The sequence below is a fragment of the Dermacentor variabilis genome, chromosome 4 (genome assembly GCF_050947875.1).
Source record: "Dermacentor variabilis isolate Ectoservices chromosome 4, ASM5094787v1, whole genome shotgun sequence".
Lineage (NCBI taxonomy): Eukaryota > Metazoa > Arthropoda > Arachnida > Ixodida > Ixodidae > Dermacentor > Dermacentor variabilis.
Genome location: NC_134571.1, coordinates 92,676,181 through 92,703,108, shown reverse-complemented (window position 1 = coordinate 92,703,108; position 26,928 = coordinate 92,676,181). Strand labels below are relative to the sequence as shown.

Sequence of the window (26,928 nt, the reverse complement as noted above, 5' to 3'; positions counted from 1 at the left end):
GGCCAATGCAAACGACGTTTTCCATCCACTTTGCATCGTGTCTATTTGTTTGCAGCCACGTCTATGAACGTCATACCAGACTGTTAGCTCTTGAAATAATTAACTCCCGGAACAAATTGTCTCCCTACCCTCGACTTGCCGATCACGTTTGTCCTCCGTCATCACGGGACATACGTGTGCGAATTGACTCACACTCCTTGAAGCCAGAATACAACACGAACGGAGCTACCACAACACACATTACTACCTGCACAGAGCTTTCTAAGCTTCGACAAACCTCACTAGTATCGGAGCTTCGTTTTTTCACTTGAGAACGCGCTTACTTGCGGGCGCAACGAATCTGCAGGGTTGTAACGCAACGCAAGGTTATCTAAGAGAGTTCAGTCGCAAGTCCCAGGACGCATAAGCAATTGTTTAGATTACTTAACTAAGATTTTGAAGTGCTTGTCACCGTGAAAAGAGGCTCGGCAAAGGTTTCGGTTTCAAAGCAGTACGCGTCTTGGGAATGCCGTCTGAGCGGATATCCAAATGTGCAACAACTACTGGGCTTGGCTTCGTTGATTCGCGGGCCGCTGTGAAGTTCGCTCCTCATGAATTGGTGGACAATGAAGGCTACTTTTGCATTTCTAGACTCCTGAATAGCTGCACGGTGACCATTGCGGAGACGCATCTGAGCGCATGAGATACAGGCGCTTTACAACTGAGACTCGGGGAAGATGGTGGACGTGGCCAGTACTAGCACATCGGTATGCATTTTCAAAACCGTATTCACTCAAAAAAAATTTTCTTTCGCATGAGACTTGCCACTGTATCACGCGCTAGAAATCGCTCCGCGACTTAGGCTGCCGGTTACGATGTCATTGTTCGCTGAAAAATCAGTTCTTACCGCCCAAAGTGCTTTCGTGCAGTTGGAAGTTCTGCATCGCCGGTCTTGAAGATGAACTTGCGGATTCCTTGTATGTACTGATCCCAGTAATGGCACCACTCCAACTTCCGAACGTCAATGTTGAACAACTGCAGTGACAGCGGGTTATATATGACTTACAGAATACCTACGCGCCATTATTTTATTTTTATTTGCACAAGAAAGTGCTCATATACGTACAATACCATGCATGGCAGGTGGAACTGACATTTCTGCGACTGTCAGACTTATCACGAAGCATCTTACGTGTAAATCTCATGGCTTCATTGTCACTTGGCTCTATGGTCATGAATAACACACACACACACACACACACACACACACACACACACACACACACACACACACACACACACACCCACACACACACACACACACATATATATATATATATATATATATATATATATGCAACCGTTCCCTGCAGAACACATATGATTAATAACAAACATTCTCTATCAAACCAAGCATGCTGCGTCTATAGTTGCTGTTGATTTTATAATATCTACATTGTTACCTCGTCTAATTTTCTTTTTCTTCTATTGCTACAATATCGCGATTGCGGGCTCTTAAGCTGCCAAACTTTCCATTCTGCCACAGTTAACAAGCAACAACATACAACAATACATGCAACAGAGAATTTTCGCCATCAGTGAATAATCAGGTGCACTAAACAGCGGCATACCGAAGTTAAAAACGGGGCTATGTGCGATCATAGCTAAGAAACCGTAACTCGTTTTTTTTTTATAAAGCAATCGAAGGACTGCTTACATAGACAGTGTCTTGTAGTTCAACCTCTCTGGCCTCAATATTTTCTCGTTTGATCCTCGTGTAAAGGACAAGTTAAGGGAGCGGGACTGTAATGAGCGTGTGCACGAAGGTCACTCTGATCCCATTGCAGAATGTGTGAGCGCCTACCTTTGTTAAGGGAATGCATGCTATTCCCAACATATACTAACGGCGTATTCCTTAGGCTGGATAGCCTAACGCGAGAAATTTTTCAGGCGATGATTGCACGCTCAGGTACTATCTGTGTCCTCAGACCTTCGACTGCTTTAAAACAGGACGAGTCGCGATTTCATAGGCGTGGACGTATATAGGCATTGTCCTAACTTTCGTAAGGATACCATTGCGCATGACCATTACTTGTTGGCCATAATGGTTCGCTGTATGCATTTCGCGTGCTTTCCCGAGTAAGACTTCTTAGAAGACATCACTATGTAGTGTCCGTTCTGCCGGGTAATCCTTTGTTGTCTGTGCTGCGACGGGGTTATGCCGTACCATAAATTCAAAGTTACAACGCTCGTAACCACCCCAAAGTGTAAGTGTTAACTCTCGCGATGGCATTGGGGGGGAGCTAACAAAAACTCGACGATGTAGCTGTTGTGCGAGAAAAGACCACTGCAGATGATCAGCGCACAGCTACTAGACGCGTCGTAAATGCACTATAACCTGTAGGACTTGGTTTATTCTTTAACAAAACAAACTGATGGACAATAGCGTTTCAAGCATTCTAGAAATATTTAAGAGGGACTAGCGTTACTATTTGAATTGTAGCCGATCCAGAGAATTTTTTTTTCAGCCTTTACTACTGTGCTGTCTAAAGACATGATGTAGCCTTTTCAACTGCGGGATCTTGCAGGATCTCCCGCCAAAGGCGTCACAGTGACTACGTCAGGGCACAAGGTCACTACATATTTTCATTCCCGGACGCAGTAGCCGTATTACGATGGGTGCTGAATTCAAAAACTCTCGTGTACTAGGTGTGCATTAAAGAATCCATGGGAGTCGAACTTTATCGAGAGGCCAAACTCTACAGCGTCTCTTCATTTCCCGTGAGCTGCTTTGTGCCGTGAAACCCGATAATTTGATTTGAAGATTGGCCTTGCAGAACCATGTTATGTATTGCGAAATATCAGCATGCTGAGCGAGCTCGTCTGCTTTCACTTTTTGTATACTGTAAATCAACAAATGGCGTTCGTGTAAGCAAGGTTGCTAAGTTAACCTGAAAGTTCCTGAACAGAAGGCACAGACTCTTCCTCGATTGCTTTTCGTATGTCGCTCGCTGTGTTTTTCACTGACTGTGTTTTATTCTTTTTCTTTTTATTACATGTAGAAGCATGGCCGTACCAACCACTGCTCGCCATCGTGATGATGGTGTTTTTGAGCTAAAGCTATGCGGAACGGCCAACACACCTGCTTGTCCGTAGGGGAGAGGTCGTTGATCAGCCCCACGACGTTGTTTGATCGAAACAGCCAGCTGTTTGTGGTGTGGAACTGCAGGGATTTCATGGCGTTTATGGCCTTGTCACAACGAGCAGCAAAACTAGATGGAGAATCAGCAAAAGGAGAAATGCATTGCAGTTATTTATTCAAGCGCTTTTTTGAATACGGAGGTTTTGTTACCAGCCACGTTTAATTTTTTTTAATGTCCAATAACCTCCACTGGCATGCACAAACGCTCACAAACACTTTGTTTTTCTTTCTTCTGGTGGCCGGAAAGACATTCAAATGACTCTTTGTTTCCGCTTAGAAATTTGTTCCCTTTAAAACGATAATTTGGTATATATAGCAGTATCGGTGCATTGCCACTCTGAAACTTTATTCCTTTTTATTGCGTATTGGCAAATTGGTAAATTACGTTCCTGCTTTGATGTTGCCCTTATTCATTCTCCAAATTAGATACTGCTTGGTGAATCCACAGTCAGCCAAAACATGAAAAGTAAGCAGCGTGGTGTGCGATGATTCGCAAGCACGTAAAAGTGTAACGTCGCCTTGAAGAAGACAAGTCCACTTGTCGAAACGTTGGCTCCTGCATTCACCTTGTTCACGTTTTGCTCATCACCATATCTTGGTATGTTAAGAAATCAAGAAACACGTGTATCTGCTGATCAAGACGTGGTCCTTGGAAGTTGTAACCCAGCCCGAAGCACTCCAATAATTGTATCGATGACAGATATATTGCGTAGGTAGGGATATTGGCCCCATGGGTATTTATTTGGCAGAGTTTCACTTATGACCCATCGTTCCCTAAGTGGATAAAGCTACGTTCGCAAAATGGGGCGGGTTGCTAATTCACTTGATAGATGATCACGACGTAGCTGACGTGCTACTAATCGCGCTGTTACAATCTCGTGTGTGGCCTTATACGGTTGGCCTGAGGTACGTTATGTTCGCCCGCCGACTGAATAAGTGAACTGTCCCGTCGTACGAATCCAGCTTTAATAGCTTTGATTTTAGGCGGGAGTACTCGCAGACAAAACAGTTTACAGACATACGCATTAAATGCAGGCATTTGTATAAGCAGTTCAGGCGCTTTAAAAGACTGAAGAACCAACCTGGGTTGCCGTCCAGTTATCCGCAAGGCCACGTCTCCTAGGAACGCAGGCACCAAACAAAGGCCGTACAGAGTGAGACGATGCAAGGCTGCGCTACTGGTCACCATGAAGCTGGGGAAGCCACAGCTGCTCGACAGAGGGTTACGCATCATCGTTCTCCGTAATTCCTTGATCACCTCGCCCCACGTATGTGGTTGTAATGCACCGCTAGTACAGTTGTACACTCTCAGGTATGTTGGCCTGCGAAACGAAGAAAAAGAAAAGTTTGTGCAGGAGCACTTAAGAAAATGTTCAGTTCCAGTGTGAGTCTATCATGAGTGGGAGTGGATCCCAATTAAATAGGAAGCACAAAATCTGCCGCAATAGATTTAAGGCTGACATACATCACGTGACGTAAACAACGTGAACCATGTGATCAGTAATACTACCGTGGTCTCATTTGTAATACTGTAGTCGCACCACAGGCACCCGCTCTTTACGCATAGAATTGCCACCCACGTACAAGTCGCTTTGCCTAATAATTTGGTCATATATTATGTAATGAGTAGCACATGTGTATGAACATTACGGTGACATGGTCAACCACGGCCTCCGAGTTTTGCACGCGCTGGCAGGTATTGCTCCAGCCGTTTCATTCGCACTGAGAAAACATTAATTTCAGCAGTGGGCGTGGCCGGCTCCTTCGTCGCACCGTGGTGCTCGCACACGACGGATTTTCCCGCGTCCAGGAGGCCTTCGCGCGCTCCGGCACTGTTGATGCGTCTCGGATGAGGCGAGAAAAACAGGATTTTTTCACTGGCTTCTATACGATCCCTTACTGACTAGGAAATGACAGCTGAAGGTTGTGGGGATCTCACCCGTGCTCGTGGGACAAAGGAACGACGACACAGTAGCGCAGACAATCACAAGAGAATTTATTGCACCTTTCGTAGACTAATGCCTGATACCCGAGTTGCTATCCACAACACATGCCGATGGGCGCGCGACAAATGGAGGAAGTCCGACTCACTGGATAACGAGCGAGTGTGTTCGCCCCATACTGGAAAACCAACGCCTGGTCATTCGCGCGTACGGTCACGCGAACGGTGGCACCTTCGAACGATCGTGTTCGTCCATTCCGGCGTAAGCCTCGTGAGAGGGTCTCGCAGAAGCATGGTTCGGCGCACGCGCGGAACGTCCCCGCCCCTTGCGGACCCCGAACCCAAGAGGAGGAGACTACTCCCTGTCACACCCGACCAACCCTGCCGTGTATGGATGGATGTTATCAGCGTCTCCTTTGAAACGAGGCGGTTGATTGCGCCACGAAGCTCTTGCTATTATACTGCCTAATGTCATACCTAGGTTAAAAAAGAAAAAAAAAGCACTATGAACTCCCACAACAAAATTTTCTGACCCCCTATTGCGAACTTTGCTTTTGTAAGTCTGCGTTTTTTGTCGTTTCGCTACTTTTCTTCCACCAATCTTCCAATCGCCTCTTACTAATCTCTATTGTGGACATATTTACTATACCGCAAGAGGGTGGTATCCTTGATGTCGACATAACAGACCGTTACCCTATCTTTGTTTTCCTCAACTCAGAGCTGCAGTCACCCACTATTGCATACTTCAGCTACGTAGTAAACAAAGATGCCTTTTTGGAATCTGTGACTAAAACTGACTGGTCTGCTGTCCTTGAAAATAATGATCTGCAAAAAGCCTTTTCCCAGTTCTCCGCAATTTTGTTATCATTAATCGATTCGCATACCGTCAAGAAAAAACGCAAGAAAATCCTCCCCCTTCCTCAAAACACTTGGTTAAATGCTAGCATACTAGCCAATATGCGGAAACGTGACAACCCATATAAAAACCTAAAAGGCAAACTTTTAATGTCGCCCTCTCTGCACGAGACAACAAATTTTGCAACGCGCTCAACAGCAAAATAAAGAATGCTAGGAAGAACTACTACGAGCCCAAACTTGGTCAGTCTGGGAGCAACTCAAAACAAAAGTGGCAAGTTTTAAATTCCTTTTTGCGCAGAAATGAACAGCTCTCATTTATCGATACCGTCACAAACGATCACATTATATATGATCAACCATTTCAGATAGCAAGAGCGTTCAGTGATGCTTTTTTTTCCGGACAAACCAGTTATCAGTAGCCATCCTTTGTCACTGAATGGTGTACTGCATTCATTTTTTTCTTTACCCTACAACACCACATGAGGTTCTTGATGTCATTCGCAACCTGAAAATAACCAGTGCCGGTCTTGATAATATTCATCCTAGTAACATAAAACTAGTTGCTCATGTCATATGTGATGTTTTATGCATTATTATCAATTTAATATTCAGGACCGGCATTTTGCCATCTGAGCTGAAACTAGCAAAGGTAATTCCAGTTTGTAAGAGAGGCGATCGTTCGTTACTAACAAATTACCGCCCAATATGTATACTGCCATTCTTAATTAAAGTGATGGAAAAGTTGACTGTTACTCGATTAACTAATTGCTTGTCTAAATTTAATATTCTTTCCGATTCTCAGTATGGTTTTCGTCCTGGCTATTCGACCGACCTTGCTCTTATCTCCCTAACGGATCGCATAAAGGAAGCTATTGATAAGGGGTATTTTGCTGGTTCAGTTTTTATTGATCTTACGAAACCTTTTGACACTATTAACCATCACATTTTGTTTTTAAAGTTGAAAGCTCTAGGCATAACTGGGGCCAGCACTAACGTTACTACGAACCTATCTGTAGGATAGACATAACATAGTTAAAATTTCTAATGTTTTTTCCGAAGCTAAGGTTACTAACCTAGGGGTACCACAGGGTTCTATTCTCGGACCTTTATTATTTTTAATTTACAATAATGATCTGCCTGACTGTCTAACATCCTTACACTATGTATTGTACGCCGACGACACAACCATTAACTACGATAAAAATATTTCGTCCTTGGTTACTAAACTCAATAATGACTTGGCTATGGTTACAAACTGGTGTATAAATAACAATCTTGTTATTAATCCTTCTAAAACCAAGTTTAATTTGTTTAATTCTCCTCAGAAACCATCTTGTTCAGTTCCATTGCTGATTCTTGGTTCCCATTTAATCCCTTCTAGCACTCATTGCTCATTCTTAGGGGTAGAACTAGACTCTAACTTCAAGTTTCATTATCATGTGTCGAAAATTAAAAAGAAAATTGCTTACAGCATTCGGTTACTGATTAGAGCCCATCAATTCTTTAACTGTTCTACACTTGTCTCGCTATATTACGCTGTTATACGCTCACATATTAACTACTCGTTAATATGTTTAGGAAATACATATAATACTCACCTCAGTTCACTTCAAACTTTGCAAAACCAAGCAATTAGAACAGTCACCTCCAGTCCCTATAATACTAGCCCTCTCCCATTGCTACGCTCTAACATTCGGTCTGTTATAGAAACTGTCTTGTATAATCTGGGTGTATTTATTTTTAAGTTATTAAATAATGAAGGTCATGCATGTATAATTCCTAAAACGTGCCTGATAAATACTAATGTCACTAGATTTGCTTTACACAAAAATCTCATTTTACCTCAGTTGCGCACCAACTATGGCAAACAATCAGTTCATTTTGCAGCTTTTTCATTTCGGAATTCCATAGCACTTTGCGTCAAAACTTCGCGTTCAACATCCATATTTAAAAAATGTCTTAAGAATTTTCTTCTAACAGAAAATAATTAACATTAACTTATTTCTTTTCTTTTTTTCTATTTTTTCTTCACCCTTATTACTTCAAAAATTCCGCTGTTCTGATACATTTCGTTTTTATTAACAGTCAGTTGTATTTCGAAGTTTTTTGTTGTTGTTTCTATTGTTTCATTTATGGTCATGTATATTTTAAATTTTTGTTGTTGTTTGTACTGCATGTTTAGGTAAAATGTTTTGCCCGTCACTGTTAAATTCGTTTAGTTCACTTAGTTTTGCTGCATTTGCTCCTTGAAATTGTATAATTTCCTTTGTTAGATTTATTGTAACTCCTAATCTTGTTTTGCATTCTCCAGTACTTACTTTCGTCCATGTTTGCTTATATATGATTTTAATGTAGTTCTATTTGTTGCTTTAGAAAACCCATATTTACAAATAACAGGAGGTCCGGATACAGTCTTTGAATATGGGACCTCTTTCTGTATATTATTCTTTTTTATAACCTGTAATCTATAATGAATAAAATCAATTTCAATTCCAATTCCACTGCTTTCGCTGAACCCAATGGCTTCAAGGAGGCCAGTGGTGCCTAAATCAACCGCTGAACAGACGTCTTCACATGCTACTAAAACATGCTTCATCGTTTCCCTAGCTTTACCGCAGCAAGCACATGCTTCTTCTTTCCCCTTATATCTCGCTTTGTAGGTGCGTGTTCTAAGGCATTCTGATCTCACTACGAAATGTTATAAGCTTCCCTTTGAGTTATCATAAATGGTTCCTTTCCTGATTTCGTTTCTTCCTCTTAAGTAGTTACTCATGGCAGGTTTCTTTTCCATTGCCGCCACTCATGAGATTATTTAAGCCTCTCTAACTTTCCGCTTGACGTTCTTTGTTCCTGTGTTGCCAATCCTACAGGCCGCATACTTGCTGATAAGCTTCCCAGTTGTTTTCCTCCACTGTGAATCAATGTTTTTTCCTGCACAGATACCTCAATACTCTCCCAGCCCATTTACTTTCTTCCATATTCCTCAGTCGTTCTTCATGATCAATTTTACGATGAGCCTCCCTCACTTCAAAACTAGGCCAGCCCATATCACCCTGCATAGCTTCATTTGTAGTCTTGCCATGAGCGCCTAATGCGAGGCGTCCCGCTCACCGTTGGTTCCCATCGAGTCTTGGTTGTACCCCTCATTTAAAGCAAAGAACCGCATTTACAAAAGTAAGTCCTGGAAATATTGCACCTTTCCACGTACCCCGGAGCACCTCTTATATACCTATTGTATCCCCACAGCGCTCTGTGCTTCATTATGGCTGCATTTCTCTCCCCTTTCACTGTTTTTGTTTTTTCCTGTGTTTCCATATATCTATTGCCTTCGTTTATCTATATACCAAGGGATTTATATTCTTTAACCCGAGGTATTTCCTGGCCCTGTATTGCCACTGTCTGTTCACTGTTTGCATTGAATACCATAACACCTGATTTTATAACACTGAAGATCAAACCTAGATTCTCGCCTTCCTGGCCAGACGTTGCAAATCACTTTGCTTGTTATCTAGCAACACAATGTCGTCCGCATAAAATAAACCTGGAAGCTGCTGCTCTACTACTGCACCCCGTTAGGTGGTGCTCGCAGCGCCACACTCGCGCCATATGTCGTAATGCGCTGCAACCAAACCGACCGCCACCGGCACCAAGCCACGCGGAGAAGCCAGATTACAGGAGACGCGAGACATGTGGGGAAAATAACGTATCAGGGGACGCATGAGAGTCGAACATCCCCACAAGGTGTACTAGGGGGCAATGCGCGTGCTAGCGGTTTTTCCATTCTCAAATTCGTTCATTTTTCTGCACACATACTCTCATTACATTCACGTGGGTATGTAGAAGCGGTATATCTCTGCAAGAGTTCGCCATGAGAACGGCAGAAAGTATGAACAACCACCAACTAGCCCCTTTCATGGACTTTTTGTAAAAATAGGTATCTAGTGTTGGCTTTGTTAGCGAACGAACAAACCTAACTAGCAGGACTCAGTAGTACCAATTCAAAGGCAAGTATTCAAAGTGAAGGGTCCCTGGAAACGCGAACACACAATGAATGTTGTGTGTTTGCAGCAAGCAAACACACAGCAAGCAAACACACTTTAAAGCAGCAAGCTTTAAGAAAAGTTTCATTGCCGGCTAAAGAAAATTCATGTGTTTTTGTGTGTGGGTTAGCGTGCCATTGCCTGCTGCGTGCAGTAGGAAGGAGCGAGAAATTGTGCGAGAAGCGCGAAATGAGAAAATATGCAATTGTTCGCTCGTTTGTAAGTGTATTATAATGGCTGCCCAAGCAGTAATTATCGTTATGATAAGTATGATTTAAGTATGTTAATTACACGGAAGAAAATACCCGCATATCTCTCATCCAGGTGTCTGCTTATGGTACTTTTATTTATTTTAAGAACATGCATTTAGTTTATATCTTACAGGCCTTCAGCAAGGCATTGGATAAGGAGAAATAAACGATTACGTCAACGTAGAAGCAGCAGTTATTCAACAAAGGCATGAAAAAAAAGGCATGAACCTAACAAAAGCTTTATTTGCACAACATAATCGTGTGCAAGATCAATGCAGTCACTAGAAAGTACACTTGAAATGAAGAATAAAACAGGAAAAAATACGCACGGTAAGATACTAGCAAATATTACACGAAGGTCATTGCACTACATAGTACGCGCACAATGTGGCAGTTGCCATATCGATTGCTGAATCATCGCAATGCAAAGTGCAAAAAAAGAAAATACAGAACAACAAACAAAGTGAGACAAGCCAACAACAATTAAACTCTGTCATTCACGACAAACTACAAGTCCAGAGAAAGTGAATGGTGTGTGAACCCACGCGATTTGTTTGGAAAAATAATTTACTAAATATGAGAACCAGAAAAATCATTGGATAAGAATATATAAATGTACTGGAAAAAATTAACGCACTAGAGAATGAGTTGGTTGAGACGGCAAAATGTTCGAGGCAAAGCTGAACACTTAGTTGGGATAGATTATGTGAAAGTCTTCCGCAACACTTTAAGAAATAAGCAATGCGCACGTTGAGATCTCGCTCTGTCTGCCTTCTACGGGCCGCCTCCGGGCGCACCAGAGCTCTCGGCTAATAGCGCCATCGAGGCGCGGCCGGGTGCGCCGCAGCATTATATATATATATATATATATATATATATATATATATATATATATATATATATATATATAATACAAATCCTTTGTCCCACATAGCTTGAGCCAAAGTTTTAAAAATGAAAGGCACTCCGGAGTCGCGTTGAACCGAATGTATAATGCTGGCACTGGCCTAGAGTTACCCAGGCTGTTTATTATTTTCCCTTTAATTAAGGTTTAGGTATGTTTAATTATTCAACTTCTTAAGTATTGGCTGCAGACCCCAAATGGGATACGCGAAGTTCTAGAGCACCTTGAGAAACCTCTCAATAAAGTGCTTCCAACACGATATATCTCACGTGGTCCTTTCTTCCGTGTTCCAAAGAATGCCCGGGAGATCCGAAAAAATACCACGGGACGGAGCGATTGCGCACTGTTATTGTGCTTCAGGGCGTTATATCTGGTGCAGGTATCTGGACATGCGGCTTTTGTCGCATGACGGCGCAAATGCGTGCTGCTGGCCGAGCGGTGCCGAAGCGATAAAGCCTCTAAGGAGACGAGAGAGAACGAGAACATAGCTTTATTTTTTATGCTTGAAATTAGCAAGAGCTGGCAGCCTGCCCAGGAGTGTAATGGGGTTGGGTAGGGAGGCGGCGTTAGGGCCGGAATGATTTTCCAGTGACCTTCAATCCAAAATGCGCCCTTTGATTATAATGCGTGTTCGATGAGGTCACCATCTGCTGCAATGCACATTTGGCATCTCATAGGCACATTTTCCGAGGCGTTCTTGATCATGGTATCAGGGATGGAGTTGCAGACTTGTCCTAATTTTTCTTTTAGGTTCTCTGATGTTGTGGTTTGTGTCCGGTTTACTTAAACCTTGACGTAGCCCCAGAGAAAGAAACAGAGGGGAGTTAAATCTAGTGACCGTGCCGGCCAAGCAATGGGCCCGTGCCGTCCAATGCACTGCTGCGGGAATACTTCATGCAGGCCGACAGCTTTGGTGCTGCCGTGCGCGGGAGCACCATCATGCTGGTACCAAATATACTTGATCCTAATCAATGGAACTTCGTAAAGAAAATCCTCAAGCGCCCCATCATGAATGTCGTTGACGTATCTTTCGCCTGTAAGCGTGTTATCGAAAAAACACAGGGCCAATGATAGTGCACCACACCACACATTAACCGACTTCTGATATTGGTGATGCGTCTTCAAAACCCAGTGAGGGTGTTCGTCGCTCCAATATTGAGCGTTGTGGATGTTCACTTGGCCATTACGTGAGAAGGTAGCTTCATCGGTCCACAGTATATTATTGGCAAAGCCTGGGTCCTCTTCCGTCTTTATTATAATCCAGTTTGAAAAGTCCTTTCGATTTTGAAAATCGCGGGGCTCCAACATTTGGTGCAATTGCACATCGTATGAATGAATTTGCCTCTTCTTAAGTGCTATCCGCACTGAAGACTTTGACACTTCAGCTTCAGCACCCACACTACGAACACTTGCATGTGGGCCTGAAGAGAACTTTGACAGAATATCTATCTGCACGTCCTCGCCCTGTATTCAAGATTTATGTCCTTTCTTCGTGAAAGTCCCAGTCTGTCTCAGCGTTTCATATGCACGCACAGTCGTCATTCAGCTCGGACGCGTACATGGATGCCAGCGTTGAAATAGCTCAACTAGGCGCCTTCTATGTCCACTTGACGCACCTAGAGCCAAAACCACATACGCTCTTTCCTCATTGGAGTAAGCCATATCTGCTGCTCATCGTTGGTCACAGCCAAATAGCGTTGCTGTGGAAACACGCAGGGATACGGGCGCCTGAGGAGCACTGGATATATTTCAGTTCGCTGGGATTGGTTCAAACGAGGTACTACGTAGACAAGGTATGATCTACACCCGGGAAACCGGAACAGACTGCGGGTGCACTCTCTGAGGGACTGACGCATCGGTCACGGTGCACAAGTGTGAAGCCAGACGCGGCCACCCGATTCTGCGACCACGAAGCGATGCGCACGTACAGGGGGCGAGATCAAAAAATAACGTCTGGTAGACAGTAAGTGGGAGAAGGAGAGCAGGCGGGGCCAGTGCGAAAATAGTCATCGTCTGAAGAAGACATGCGTAATCTTCCTTGAATATAGCCAAAGTTTTTTTGCCATTACTCTTGTCCCCGTGTAGTTTATTCGCTGTTATTCGAGCCCTAAGGTTTAAAGTTGTAGCAACATCGTTCAATTCGAAAACTACTACAAGGTCTTGTGTACAAAGGCAAAATTGTAGTAGCCGTCATCGCCTTCCGTCGTTCCCACGCTCTTCGCCCTTTCCTTCTTTCAAGCAGAATCGAAATGCTGTTTCGTCTTTTCTTTTTCGTGGCCTTAGACGCTTTATCGCGTCGGCAACGCTCGGTCAGTAGCGTGCATTTGCACCGTCATTCGATAAGAGCCGCATGCCCAAATACCTAACCAGGCATAACGCCCTGTCGCGGGCCAGTCTCGCTGCAGCAGACCTTGTTCATCCATCGCACGCTTGAGAGCAGCCCAATAACAGTGCGCAAGCACCCCGTCGCGTGGTATTTTTTCATGTTTCGCGGGCTTTCTTTGGAACGCGGAAGAAAGGACCACGGGAGGTATATCGCGTTGGAAACAATTTATTGCGAGGTTTCTCAAGGTGCTCTACAACCTTGCGTATTACACTTGGGGTCTGCAGCCACTACTTAAATAGTTGATTAATTAAACATAACTAAGCTGTCAATTAAGGGGAAAATAAAAAAAATATAGCCTGAGTAACTCTAGGCCAGTGCCAACATTATGCATTCGGTTCAACTCGCGTCCGGAGTGCCTTTTATTTTTAAAACTGTGGCTCAAGGTTTATATATATATATATATATATATATATATATATATATTTATATATATATATATATATATATATATATATATATATATATATATATATATATATATATATATATATATATATATATATATATATATATATATATATATATTGCTGGTGACATTGCTCGCGCCGAATGGGACAACCGGATCAATAAAACCTGGCTAAATTCAAAGCGCGAACTATTGGGACACAAGCTAAGGCACAAGAATAAAGAGGACACGGCGCTAATTTGGAAGGTTAGAGATTATATAAACACGACATGGGGGGGTCCTATGTCATCAAGCGTCATCAAATGGCATAAAAGCAAAAGAAAAATGTAGTTCAGTAGTTCGGGTTCGGTGTTTAGCCATGCTTCCATATCAACTCGACCATTTTTCCCTTTTGAGCAAAACCTGTCCACGCACGATCTCGGAGGCTGTGGTCTAGTGCAAGAAACCACGAGCAGTATGGCACAGAATAAATTTTCAGAACGCATTCCTGGTAACGGCGTGCCTTTTCTTTGGCTTTGCAGCTTGAACTCTGACTACATATAACCTATCGCGCGAAGGTAATCTGCCTGATTGTATGATCGCCAGACAGTAGCCTCCGAGATTGCATGACGCGTCTTTCGAGCCACGTAATCTGGTGCTATCTCGGAGGCCACGGCCAGACAATGAAGTCAAGATGCTAAACAGTTTGCTCTTTAACACCCAACCAGTGATTGAGGCAACAAATAGAAGTGGCTTACACTTTCTACGCGCAAAGGTTTGGTGTAGCCCTTACCTAGTAGTGGCGATCTGCCAGGCAACGCATATGAGCGTATCGGCTACAACGTCAACCGGAATGAGGTCTGCGACGCCGTTTTTTCTCAGTAATACCGACGGTAGCAAACCAAATCCTAGCTGAAAAAAGAAAGAAAAGGAGTGAGTATCCGCACGGCACAAAAGTGGTGCCAGAACATGCTTAGTGTTTACACGCAGCATCACAAGTTTGGACCTCATGAAGCATGTAATTCGTACTTACCGACACGATGACATCGGTGCAGCTGTTACAATTGTCAATCCACCCCTTTGAAAAAGAACGATGAACAAAGCGAGTTATCATACTAATTCAGCGGATTGTGTTTGGGATTAACTTGAAGTATAGCTTAGGGAATGTGCTGTAATTACTATTTGCTGCTACAGCTGCATGCCCAACACGTAAATTGCGACAATTTGGTTAAAGCATCCCGGTCGTCCGGCATACCAAGATCCTTGACCACTTGACTAAAAAAAGATATTTCTGCATGTGTTGGCGTCTCACCGGGAAGGGATCTTTCCACGATGCAGTGACAATGGAGGGGCGCACTACAGCAAGAGGCAGCTGTCCGCGCTCGTCCAGCAGTAGTGATTCAGTTACAGGACTTGTCAGAGTGCAATTATTTTGCTGCCCAAATAGAAATTTATTCGCAAGCCTAGTTGTCTTCTCGTCGGCACACCTGCATAAAGAGTGTTATACGCTCGAATGCGCCGTTTATAGTTTAAGGAACCGGCGGAATCCTTAAGTAATACCAAAGATGTGTAATGGAAATTAAATTGAAATTGAAATTGATTTATTCCTAATAGATTACAGGTTATAAAGAACAATACTGTACAGACAGTTACCAAATGATGCAAGCATCGTGTTCGTTGGACCTTTTCTTCTCTAGATAGCCTTATTGATAACTATGTTGACGAAAAGAAAAGTGAAATTACAACCATAATTGATACCTTTACCCAAAAAAAATCGATCCAGAAATATTTGGTCAGTTAATTAATTGAACACTGGGATTTGAAACTTTAACGACTGGGGACTTTAAGCTGCTCTTGGGCTTTTTCTGGTTTGCGACAAGGGCTATGTTCTCGATGTATAACTTTAGGGATAACACTTTCAATGCCTGATGATTGTCTAAGCCATTGACACTGAGCATAAAGCTCGCTCCACTGAGACGGTGCGCTGGAAATAACGCCGCACAAAACTGGAAGTATCCCTCAAGGTTATCGACCGAGAATACATGACGAGGGAGAGGAAATTTAAATACATTGCTGGGTGTGCGGTCTTTATCATATTCCACTTTCTACTACCCACTACCAACGCACGTGACAGTAGGCAAGGCTATAGTATCTGCAATCCAATAAACTAAAAGTACGGCAATATGTGCACTTTTTTCGAGTAACTATACGAATAACTGTCTGAATCAGAAGAACGGTCTGATCCCAAGGGCAGCAATTTAATTAGCCACACTACGAGATAGAAACTATGACCAGATTACTTACTGAGCTGCTTCGATAACCTTGTTTGCTTCTACTGGTGTTTGGTAGACCATCTCGTGAATCTCCCTCTTGCCCCAGTTGCTATATGCTGTTGACACATGAACAAGTGCCTACGAAAGAGTGAGCAAAGAATTCATGCATACATAGGGGGGAGTACAGAAGAGCACCCTTGATACTTGTATTCAGGTCCGTTTTAATGGGCAGATCTGTAGATAAATACGAGAAAGATATTCGCCAAAGATAATACAGAAGGCCAAGTTATGATTAGATGTTTTCGTCCTCAGGAAATAGGGGAGGTTGTGGCCCATTGAGAGACGTCCTCAGAAAGTGAATTGATGTCCTTAAAATGTCTCTGCGAAGAGAATCCACGTTCTATTCTGTTATCTTGCAGCGCTAAGCTCAGCGCCTAGAGAAAGAAAAATACGTGCGTTCAGAAAGACTTATTCTGCACTCTAGACAGTGTGAATGAATTGTTTGTCTTTATTTTCTGAGCAACAATGGTGTAAATTACTGAATCTCAAAGCATTTCACTTAGAAGGCCTTTTTTAAGATTCTTTTATTGAGAGCATTGCCAACGACCACACCCACACTGCCACCAACTACCAATATTATGGTGCTTTCTTCGTATCACCATTTTTCTTTCGGTACATCTTGGCTCAGGTAATAATCTTACGTGCGTGTAATAGCCCAAAAAGTTGAACTGGGACTATGCATTGCATTTTGATGAAAATTTAGTCAAGTTGCATATCTAAAGCTCTCTAATACACAAAAGTCTGTAAAGAATTTGGGGTAACTCACGCAGAGGTTTCGCATTTGTTTACAGATGTCCACCGTACGCCGTGTTCCCAAAACATTCAGCTGGACCGCCTGTCTGAAATATAGAAAAGAGATACTCTAGATGCTCTATACCAGTCTTGACGCTGCGGTCAAAACGATTTGTAGAATACACATTAGAAACGTATAGTCACTTCGTCTCATGAAATCTTAACTTATAGCAGGTAGAGCTGTATTCACGTCATGCGGCATGACATCGAAAATGCTTCATTTTATCTCAACTTATATATAACTGAAAAGCTTAGTTTGATTCGGCAAAAGCAGATAAGCTTCATTTACTTCCACAACGCTTCTCCCCCCATTCAAGAAAAATTCAATGAAGCAGCAAGCTCAAAATGTATATCGCTGCTCCAGGGTGCCTGTATCACTTAGTTACACAAATTATTCCTTACACGAAATTATCTGCAATCGTATAACAGAATATTGGCACTGAGTGGAAGCTCTGTGTTGCAGGTCACAGAGCTCTCTTTACTCACTTCAACGTTTCATTGGGCTTGGCTGTGGCTGCCAAGTGGAAGACGACCGACACTTCATCCACTAGTGTGTGCATGCTAGTTTCACTTAATCCCAGGTCTGGCAGGGCCAGATCACCAGCGACTGCCTTCACTTTCCCGAGAGCATCGGGCACTTCTAGTCTGATTCGCTGAAATATCTAGACAAATAAAAAGAAAGCGAGTGAAATGCATACGTGTCCAGGCGATCGATGACAAAGCATTATTGTACTCGTACTACGGGCCTGCTTCTGGCTTTGAAAAACGAGGGTAGTCACACGCCGAAGCAATATTGTTACCGCGTCGAAAATGCTTTCAATATATCTATTTCTATATTTTCATAGTTTCCTAACGTAATTTTATAGTCACAGTTACGAATATTGTGAGTCAAACCCCTGCATGTGGACCGCAAGCTTATGCTACCAGCGTAATGTCCGATTCAACCTTTACCTAATTTTAGTTTAAAATGGACACTAGAGTCTTACGTACTTACTAAACTTTAGAGATCTTGTGCGTGAAGCTGGTCTAAGGACGTACAGATGTGTAACCTTCCAATTACGTTCTAATATGTAAACACGTTATCTAATACTGCTGCTATGATGCATGTAGTTGCCACAAGTGAATTGTGCAGAGCCGTAACCGTATGCACGCAATTTTCGAGCGACGGCGACAATCGACAGTTTTGGCCGTCGCGGAGAGCGTCACCATGGCTTGTCGCGTTGCCGCGGTTTCTGGTCAGCCAGAAGACTTCGCTTGTGGCCGTGGGGTCCACGCTTCGATCTGATTTAGCACTTGCTACTTCCTCTCCGACGTGACAGCAAAAGACAACGGTAAAATCAGCCTTCTTTTAGTCTCCTTTCACGATTAGTACAGCGATCTTGTGTTGTTTCATCGTTATTCTTTTAGACGAGATGCTTGTTTTGATGTTGCGGGCCCAAGAGGCCAGCGAAAAACCGCCCACGTGTTTTGATTTCTACCTACCAGGTGGCTCCACAACATTTAACGCTGGAGACGTGAAAAGTTTCTTTTTTCTGGCCATGACGGCGTATTCAAACTATAGATATAGAGTGATCTGATTACAACGTTTGCTTTGTGGTGCGTTTGCATTTGTTACGGGCCTACCATTGTATTTGATCAGAAAACAATAGAAACGTCTTCGCGATACTGCGTTCATGTGGTTGCACCACACCACTACACGACCGTGCGTCAGGGTCCTCCCGTCGATTGTCGCTCACTCGCTCGCTAGCTCGCTCGCTCACTCACTCACTCACTCACTCACTCACTCACTCACTCACTCACTCACTCACTCACTCACTCACTCACTCACTCACTCACTCACTCACTCACTCACTCACTCACTCACTCACTCACTCACTCTTTTTTTTCTCATCTTACGTGTCTCATCGGGCTCATGGCCGCGGTGTATTCAGATTCAGCCTGTAGCTTCACATTTTCTCGTTCTGTAGACGTTAGCTGTACTAAGTGAAGAGTAGATTGCTAAAAACACCTTTGCTATTATTTTAAACAAAAACAGTCGGCATTCGGAACTTACTTCAGAACGGAGCATAGCTTCCAGCCTCGCGTCTGGTTCCACGCCATGCTTGCTGCGTATCAAAAGGTAGATCCGCTTAACAGGGCAAGATCGCAGCAATTTCTCGAGCAGAACCTGAAACATAAGAGCACTTGTGAGCCACTGTCGCAGAGCGACATTTGAGTCAGATAACAGCCCTTCCACAGATTGAAATGTCTGGAAATGTCAGAAACATTGAAATTATTTCGTATTTTGTGTACCTTTGAGGGCGCTCAGATTGGCAGCAACTTTCATGACACTCCGCGTAAGGCTCCGTAAGATTTTTTTTACGCAAGAATTATGACTGATGATTTGTAAAGAGACAATAAGGTTGTAGACTAAACAGGCCGCACTAATTGTGAACATAAAGGAATATACATAACTTTGTTGATAATTGAAATTAATTGCCATAAGTCATAATTTGACCTATATTGCACTGCTGAACGCATAGACCTAATTTAGGACTTGAGTAATTCACAATATTTTTAATGCGCACTACCACAGGCAAATATATCGACCATATAACCATCATCATCATCATCATTAGCCTGGATACGCCCACTGCAGGGCAAAGGCCTCTCCCATACTTTTCCAACTGCCCCGGTCATGTTCTAATTATGGCCATGTTGTCCCTGCAAACTTCTTAATCTCATCCGCCCACCTAACTTTCTGCCGCCTCCTGCTACGCTTCCCTTGTAATCCAGTCTGTAACCCTTAATGACCGTCGCTCATCTTCCCTCCTCAGTACATGCCCTGCGCATGCCCGTTTCTTTTCTTAATTTCAATTAAGATGTCATTAACTCGCCGTTTATACCCTCAACCAATCTGTTCATGTAGCGTATAGCTATACCTATATAGCATGACCATATAGCTATACCTTAGATTTGTATTGACCATGCATAGACACCAGTCGCGCGCCTACTCGAAGGAGCACATCAACGACTGGTGCTGTTCTCCCGTTTCTTTCCCTCTTTTCATCCCTCTATTCACGCAGGGTAGCCAACTGGATGTGCGTCTGGCTAACTTCGCTGCCTTTCTTTACAACTAAATAAATAAATAAATTAATTAATAAATAATTGACAAGCGCACTAGTTAGTTCACTTAGTCATAAAATTGAAAGCTCAGTTGCTATGTGAAAGTTCTTCGATGCTTTAACGAACTCGTTGAGCTATCTTTTAGCTGATGGATTGATACTTGCTTCTGCACATGTGGCAGATTGCGCAAGCGCTGCAACATTCCCGCCCTGTGCTTCATGCCAACTTAACATTTGTAAACACACCCAAGCGATAAACTTGCAGCCCTTTTGATGCGCCAGAGCGGTCCGTATTTGACAGCAGACCTTTTAGGACAGCACAGTGTTTAAAGAAGCATGAACATCACCTGGATTTTGATGATCGCTAGCTTCAACGGCGCAACACGAAAGGTTTCAGTAGGAATTGATTTCTCTCATGAGACGAATGCCGGATAATCGACGTTCCCTCGTTGTGTATCAAGGATTTCTTTTTTTTTCAACTATAAATTTCAGGCTCCAAGGACATTATCTGGTTATGAGGAACGCTGCGTGGTGGAGAAGGCGGCGTTCTACATTAATATTGGCCACTTAGGGATGTCTACGCGCAAGCACTTGTACTCCGCTTTCGCAGTTTATGTTAGCAACAATAGGCAGACATAATGTGCAATGGCAAGAATTCAATATGCTTACAGTCAGCACCTTACTGAAATAATAATAATAATAATAATAATAATAATAATAATAATAATAATAATAATAATAATAATAATAATAATAATAATAATAATAATAATAATAATAATAATAATAATAATAATAATAATAAACCCAATCAATAGACTGGAAGATCTGAGACCTCCAGCATAGATATCTGATTACCGATGTCCTGTATCCAAGAATTATTACATCGATTGGAATTCAGTTTTAATTTCAAAACAATCTCTTCTATACCAAGCCTTATTCTGGCTATGACCTCATGGTACTTTTTGACAAAGCCATCTTCGCAGACGATATCAATATTTATATATAATATACTGCAGCTATGAGTGCAACACACCCTTTCACTAGTACGAAAACAGGCGCACCTTTCCGATAAAACTGGTTGCTCCTGTGATAAATACCACTTGATCTTGATAAAAGTGGGCAATCTGCGATACCCCATTGTCTCCGGCTGTCTCCTGCGGCTCCAGGATGTGTTGGGGGCGGCTTTCCCTTCCCACCATGTCTCTTTGACGTCCGCAGTCTGCTGCAGATAAGAAGCAAGTCATTTGCATGTGGAAGGAACTATATAGATAGACTGTTGATTCTCGCACAGAGTCAGATTACTTATTTTCACAGTCATGTGCCGGACGTCATCTAACAACATCAAATGGGCTTTAGACTTCATGCGCCTGCTGGGAACTTGTTTTCTACTCGCGCACTTTTCAATAATACTTCGCATATACTCTCTTTCGCTGCTCGGTAGACAACCAAACAAGAAAGAAAAGAAGCACGAGAACCCTACAATTTAAAAAAAAAACAGTTGTCCTTCTCCTTTTTTTTCTTGATTTACTGCTGCTCAGTAGTCTTTCTGATCGAACTGACCCATATTTTCAGGCGTTCACCGTGCTCGCTACTCAGTCAACGTCGCCGCACTACACACGCACGAATCCTTGCAAAAACTGTAACATTTACAACATCCGCTGCAAAAAACCGGCCTGCAAAGTCAGCTACCTACCCAGTCATCGACGCGCCACCAAGCGGTCGCAAGCGACCGACCGCTGCCTTGCTTGACTGCTTGCTTTCTTGCTTAACATGTTTACTCTGCTATCCTTGCATTGCGCGAACTGTGGCGGGATAGTCTGGATTGCCTCACGCTTACTTATGAATACCGTGCCGCGTCGAGAAAAAATCTGAAGGCGGCGCCGAGACGTTCAGACGAGGAATTCGAAAGAGGAACTGCACGTACCCAAATCAACTTACCACTATTCCGATACCTTGTCTGACTCATCGCAGGATGAAGGTCGTAGTCAACGGCGAGACTATCAGGGACCACCTTCAGTGACGGGCCATTGTTTGGGCTGTTGGTATGTTACTGTGCAGCCTTACATTTACACAAAAGCCGAAAACATCGTGTGCAGTGACCACCGGGAAAACGAGCGAGAAAGAGAGAGAGAAAGAGAGAGAGAGAAAGCTAATTTGTTTCGAGCGCATGCTGTGGTCGCGTTGAGGAGATTTCGTTGTGTTCGTCCTCTGACAGGCTGACGGCGGCTCCAACTTCAACGGTGCGGCGTCAGTGTGACAAAACTGCGTAGGTGAATCGGCTGCTCGAAGGTCGTCGATACGGTGGAAGCTAATCCAGCCACAAAGCAACAGTTGCCTGATTGCTTGCAGCTAGCAGTACACGTGTCTCTCTCGCTCCACTTTTTCCAGAGCAAGGGGACCAGAGTTGAACGCCCCGCCACGCTGAAGGCAGCATATATATATATATATATATATAATATAAACTCACTTGTTAACTCTTCCCTGCAAAAGTGGATGTCCAGTGAAGCTGTTCAAAACCACCGCTACAACTGCTCAGGCGGATATACAATGCTTTATTGCTTTACAGTAGGTAGTAATGAGAGCAATGGTTGCATAGGGCAGCACGCGGCAGCTGGTCGTCTTGCCGTTTTTTTTTCCTTTGCCGCTCCTCGTATTCACGCTGCTCCGCGGGAGTCCTAACTATGCGTTGCCTACCAACAACGGTGCTTCAGCAACAATGCAGTCAGTTGCTAGGCTGGTTGTTCTATTTATTTATTTATTTATTTATCTATCTATATTTATTTATTCATTTATTTGTTTATTTATTTATTTATTTATTTATTTATTTATTTATTTATTTATTTATTATACCTAAAAGGCCCCAGAGATGGGGTATTACATGAGGGATGGGCTTAGTTTAACAAAACAGGGATTCGAGAGCAGCCTTGAAGTGATGAGCGTCGGAGTGGTGCGCGACGTCGACAGACAGACCGTTCCAGTCCCTGGCGGTTTTCACAAAAAATGATCGTAGATGAGAGGTAGTCTGCGCCGGATGAGGATACACGGCTTTGCTGTGGTTAATGCGGCTGGACTGAAGATGAGCTGGTAATATAGCTGAAATGTGGAGTGGTGAATGATAGAATTTATGAAAGAGACACAGTCTAGAAATAAGACGCCGTGATTCTAGATTAGTAAGACCGGCACGGGTTTTTAGTTCAGACACGCTTGCATGATAAGAATATTCAGAGTTAATAGACCGGGCTGGACGGTTTTGAATTGATTCCAGTGTATTAGATAGGTTACGTTGATCAGGATCCCAGATAGAGCATGCATATTCTAACTTAGGCGGACATTTGTAACATAAGCTAACAATTTTACTGATGGGGAAGCAAGTCTTAGGTTCCGACGGAAAAACCGAGGGGTCGATTCGCGGCATTGGATAAGTTAATGACATGATGTGACCAAGTTAGGGTAGTTGAAAAGGTTATACTGAGGTATTTATGTGAGTCTACGGATGAGATTTCGGCGCCGCATATGGTGTATTTTCCTGATTGGTGATCCTGTCTGCGATGGAAAGAACCTAGCGACATTTTCTTAGTATTTAAAGACATCAACCAGTCGTTACACCATAATTCAATGCGTTTTAGGTCATTTTGAAGCAAATCTATATCTGAAGTGTTAGTAATGCGTCGATAAACTACACCATCGTCTGCGAACAATCGAATGTCAGAAGAGATCTCAATAGGAAGATCATTAATGTGAATTAGAAAGAGTAGTAGTCCGAGAACTGTGCCTTGTGGTACGCCCGAAAGGACAGAAGATCGTTTAGATGACTGCGTGTTAGCAAATACAAACTGCTGTCGGTTAGTGAGAAAGCTACGTATCCAGTCTAGTACAAATGAATTAATGTTGAGACGGGAAAGCTTTAGGAGTAGCCGTTGATGTGGAACTTTGTTCTAAGGGAATCTAATCTAGGTCTAAGAAAATCGCATCTACAGGTACGTTCAAGTCGAGGCTAGAGCTTAGATCATGAAGAAATAAAGCTAGTTGGGTGTCACATGAAAGACCTTTACGGAAGCCATGTTCGGCAGGGTGAAATAAGTTATTGGATACTAAATAGTTTATGATCTGAGAGTAAATAACATGCTCCAGTAGGTTGCAACAAACACTGGTGAGTGAAATTTATCGAAGACTAGTGACGTCACTCCACGCGTCGTCCTTGCGCAGCAGCAAACTTTTGCCAGGAAACGTATGCGGGGAGCGCTACGTGCTTCGCATTGTTATTAGGAGCGCCGTATTGTCAATTATGCGCGGTTCGGATGCTTCCTTTGTGCTTGTTCTTTATTGAATCGAATGCTGTGCTCGATATTGTATGCCGGATATCAAAGAATCTATGCACCTTTTGCTTCAATCGCTGACGTTTCTTTTTTTTTTTGTCGCTGATGGTACTTTTTTTTTTCCGTGAGGACGCGCTGCCGAAAATCCCGATCAACTAGGGACCAAGAGCTTCGCAGTGAAAGTGCATCGTAGATGCCGCACTTTGGGCAAAGGTGTCCAAGCGCGGCAGCGTGGCGTTTTCCTCCCATTTCTTGTTTCGCAAACGTTTCTCGTTTTCTCACTATTCCGAGTGCACTTATTAATTTACCGACAGAGAAAACTTGTTGAAAACTCTTCGCTACAGTGTATTGACACGATTGCTCATGATTGCGCAAACTCACTTCGATCGCTGATCGTTGATCATAGTGAGCCGTTGTGAAGTGCAGACCTCATATGCTATGCCAGCAAAGGGTGACGAAGGCACTGGTAAAAACTGTTTTTATAAACAACAAGCCTGAACAAACTGTTTTAGCCTGTGCTGGTGCACGTTATCGTGTGCTGCGATTGGCTTCGGGGATCCCGACCGACTGTGGTCGTGTGTGGGTATTCTCTACTTCTCGCTCTACATTTTAATAATATTTCAACTGCTTAACTTCTACTCCGTTCCGTAGTGTAGTGTAACAAACTCAATTTTCCGTTCTAGTTATAAGCGTCCCATTTTTCCCCTGTGCATCTTCCATCAATATTTTTACGCACACCATGACCAGGATGCAATAGCGATTTTCTCCGTTCCGCCGCAGTAGCTGACCACGAACAACACTCTTCAGCCTACACGACCTCTGAAGAAGCACACTGTCGCACGCGAAGTGATGGATTACGTCACTTTGCGTACGACACTTGCTGCGTAGACACTTGCTGTGCTTATGTCTTTGTACCGTCTTACAGTATTTCACAGGTTAGCAAGGATGCAAACAAAAAAAATAAGAAATCGCGTTTTTCACCCGAGGAAAGCGTTCTGTGTAATGGCGCATTGTAGAGCGCACTAGTGGCGCTCTTTTGTCTCTTCAAAGGGTAAAAATTCGGCAGAGATCTGTCTGGTTGGGAACAACTGAAATAAAGACTGAAGAAGCTCCAACAAAATTTATTTTAAGAAATCACACATTCGACGCGAACGCGGGTGGGCTCGATTACATATACAGCACCTCGCAGCCCAGTTCCTCACTAACTGAGCGGGCCAAGAACCCTACCTAAAGATGTGGGTCGACGGTTCTCTTAAAGCACCGATGCATTACATTTGAACCAGAAGAAAAGCAGATAGAAAATAGAGACTATTAGAAGCTCATTGCATGTGTTTGACGACAAGGGTGGAGTCAGTCGCGCGCAAGAGGTTTTGTTTTAGCAAGGTTATGGCCAACGCTACGTACACAACAGCACCAAGCCAGACAAGCTACGACTGCGAACACTTATACCTGATTCGCACTTTGCCAGGAGTCATGCAGAGTGGACTTGCCTCACCTCATTTGGAGCGGCGTAGCTTTTTCACAAGGATTGGATTGGATTGGAGCAAACTTTATTACATACGTTGCCTGCAGTTGGGCGCTCGCGCGCCCCGACGAGGGTCTACGTCATCTACGAAGCCGCCGTTACTCGGCGCGGGTACCCGCTCGCCGTTGCCGGCTCGCTGGGTCCCTGCCTTTCGAGCGCCCCGAGGACCTGCTGGACGGCCCAGAGCTGTTCGTCTTTGTCGTAGCTCTTCGCGGCTGCCTCGAGCTGTGGTGGGATCGTTCTTGACCTTGCTTCTTTTGGATGTTTACTCCAGTCCCACAAGATGTGCGTGTAATCTGTCGTCTCCTTCCGGCATACTCAGCACTTATCGGTCGGGTATGTATCTGGGTATATGCGATGCATCAGTCCCGGGCTCCGTAGCGATCCTGTCTGAAGCTGTCTCAGTAGTACCGCCTCTGCTCGACTCAGCCTGGGGTGCGGGGGTGGGAGTGTCCTGCGAGCCAAGCGGTAGGCCTTCGTGATGTAGTTGTAGTCCATCATGCGGTCCTTGGTTCCGAACCACGTCGGATGGTCTGTCGCCGTAGCAATGTTGGTTAGCAGTTACGCCGCTGCGTGTGCGGTCTCATTGTGGTTCTCATTGCGTCCCGACGCGTCGCCCGCGTGCGCCGGGAACCACTTGAGTCTTACTTTTCTGTCTTGCAGTTGGGCCGCTCGCAGTACGCGTTCGGCCTCCCTGCAGATTTGGCCTTTGGCGAAGTTTCACACCGCGTGCTCCGAGTCACTCAGCACCGTGTGGCAGTCTGCGTCGGCGATGGCCAAGTCGATGGCTACCTCCTCCGCTTGTTCCGCTCCGGCGCTTTCCACGTTCGCTGCCGTCCTCGTGGCGCCGGTTGAAGCCTCTATGACGACCGCTGCGAAAACCTTCCGTTAGTATTTGGCCGGGTCCA

General features: G+C 43.8%; 1 protein-coding gene across 6 annotated transcripts in view; it reads right to left on the bottom strand.

Moving 5' to 3' along the window:
- LOC142579503 (fatty acyl-CoA reductase 1-like) overlaps positions 1-26,928 on the bottom strand; it is a 58,871-nt gene that overhangs the window by 6,520 nt on the left and 25,423 nt on the right. For 2 of the 6 annotated variants that reach the window (XM_075689771.1, XM_075689774.1), the window contains 11 exons: positions 21,241-21,401; positions 19,126-19,239; positions 17,559-17,734; positions 17,047-17,119; positions 16,252-16,358; positions 15,260-15,434; positions 14,981-15,025; positions 14,741-14,859; positions 4,264-4,503; positions 3,122-3,251; positions 887-1,014 (listed from right to left, as the gene is read on the bottom strand). In XM_075689771.1, coding sequence (XP_075545886.1) covers positions 887-1,014; positions 3,122-3,251; positions 4,264-4,503; positions 14,741-14,859; positions 14,981-15,025; positions 15,260-15,434; positions 16,252-16,358; positions 17,047-17,119; positions 17,559-17,734; positions 19,126-19,239; positions 21,241-21,401 — 1,468 coding nt within the window. Of the gene's footprint in view, positions 1-886; positions 1,015-3,121; positions 3,252-4,263; positions 4,504-14,740; positions 14,860-14,980; positions 15,026-15,259; positions 15,435-16,251; positions 16,359-17,046; positions 17,120-17,558; positions 17,735-19,125; positions 19,240-21,240; positions 21,402-21,739; positions 21,852-22,117; positions 22,247-26,928 lie in introns of those variants that run through there. The other 4 variants (XM_075689770.1, XM_075689772.1, XM_075689773.1 and 1 more) reach the window with 4 other exon arrangements.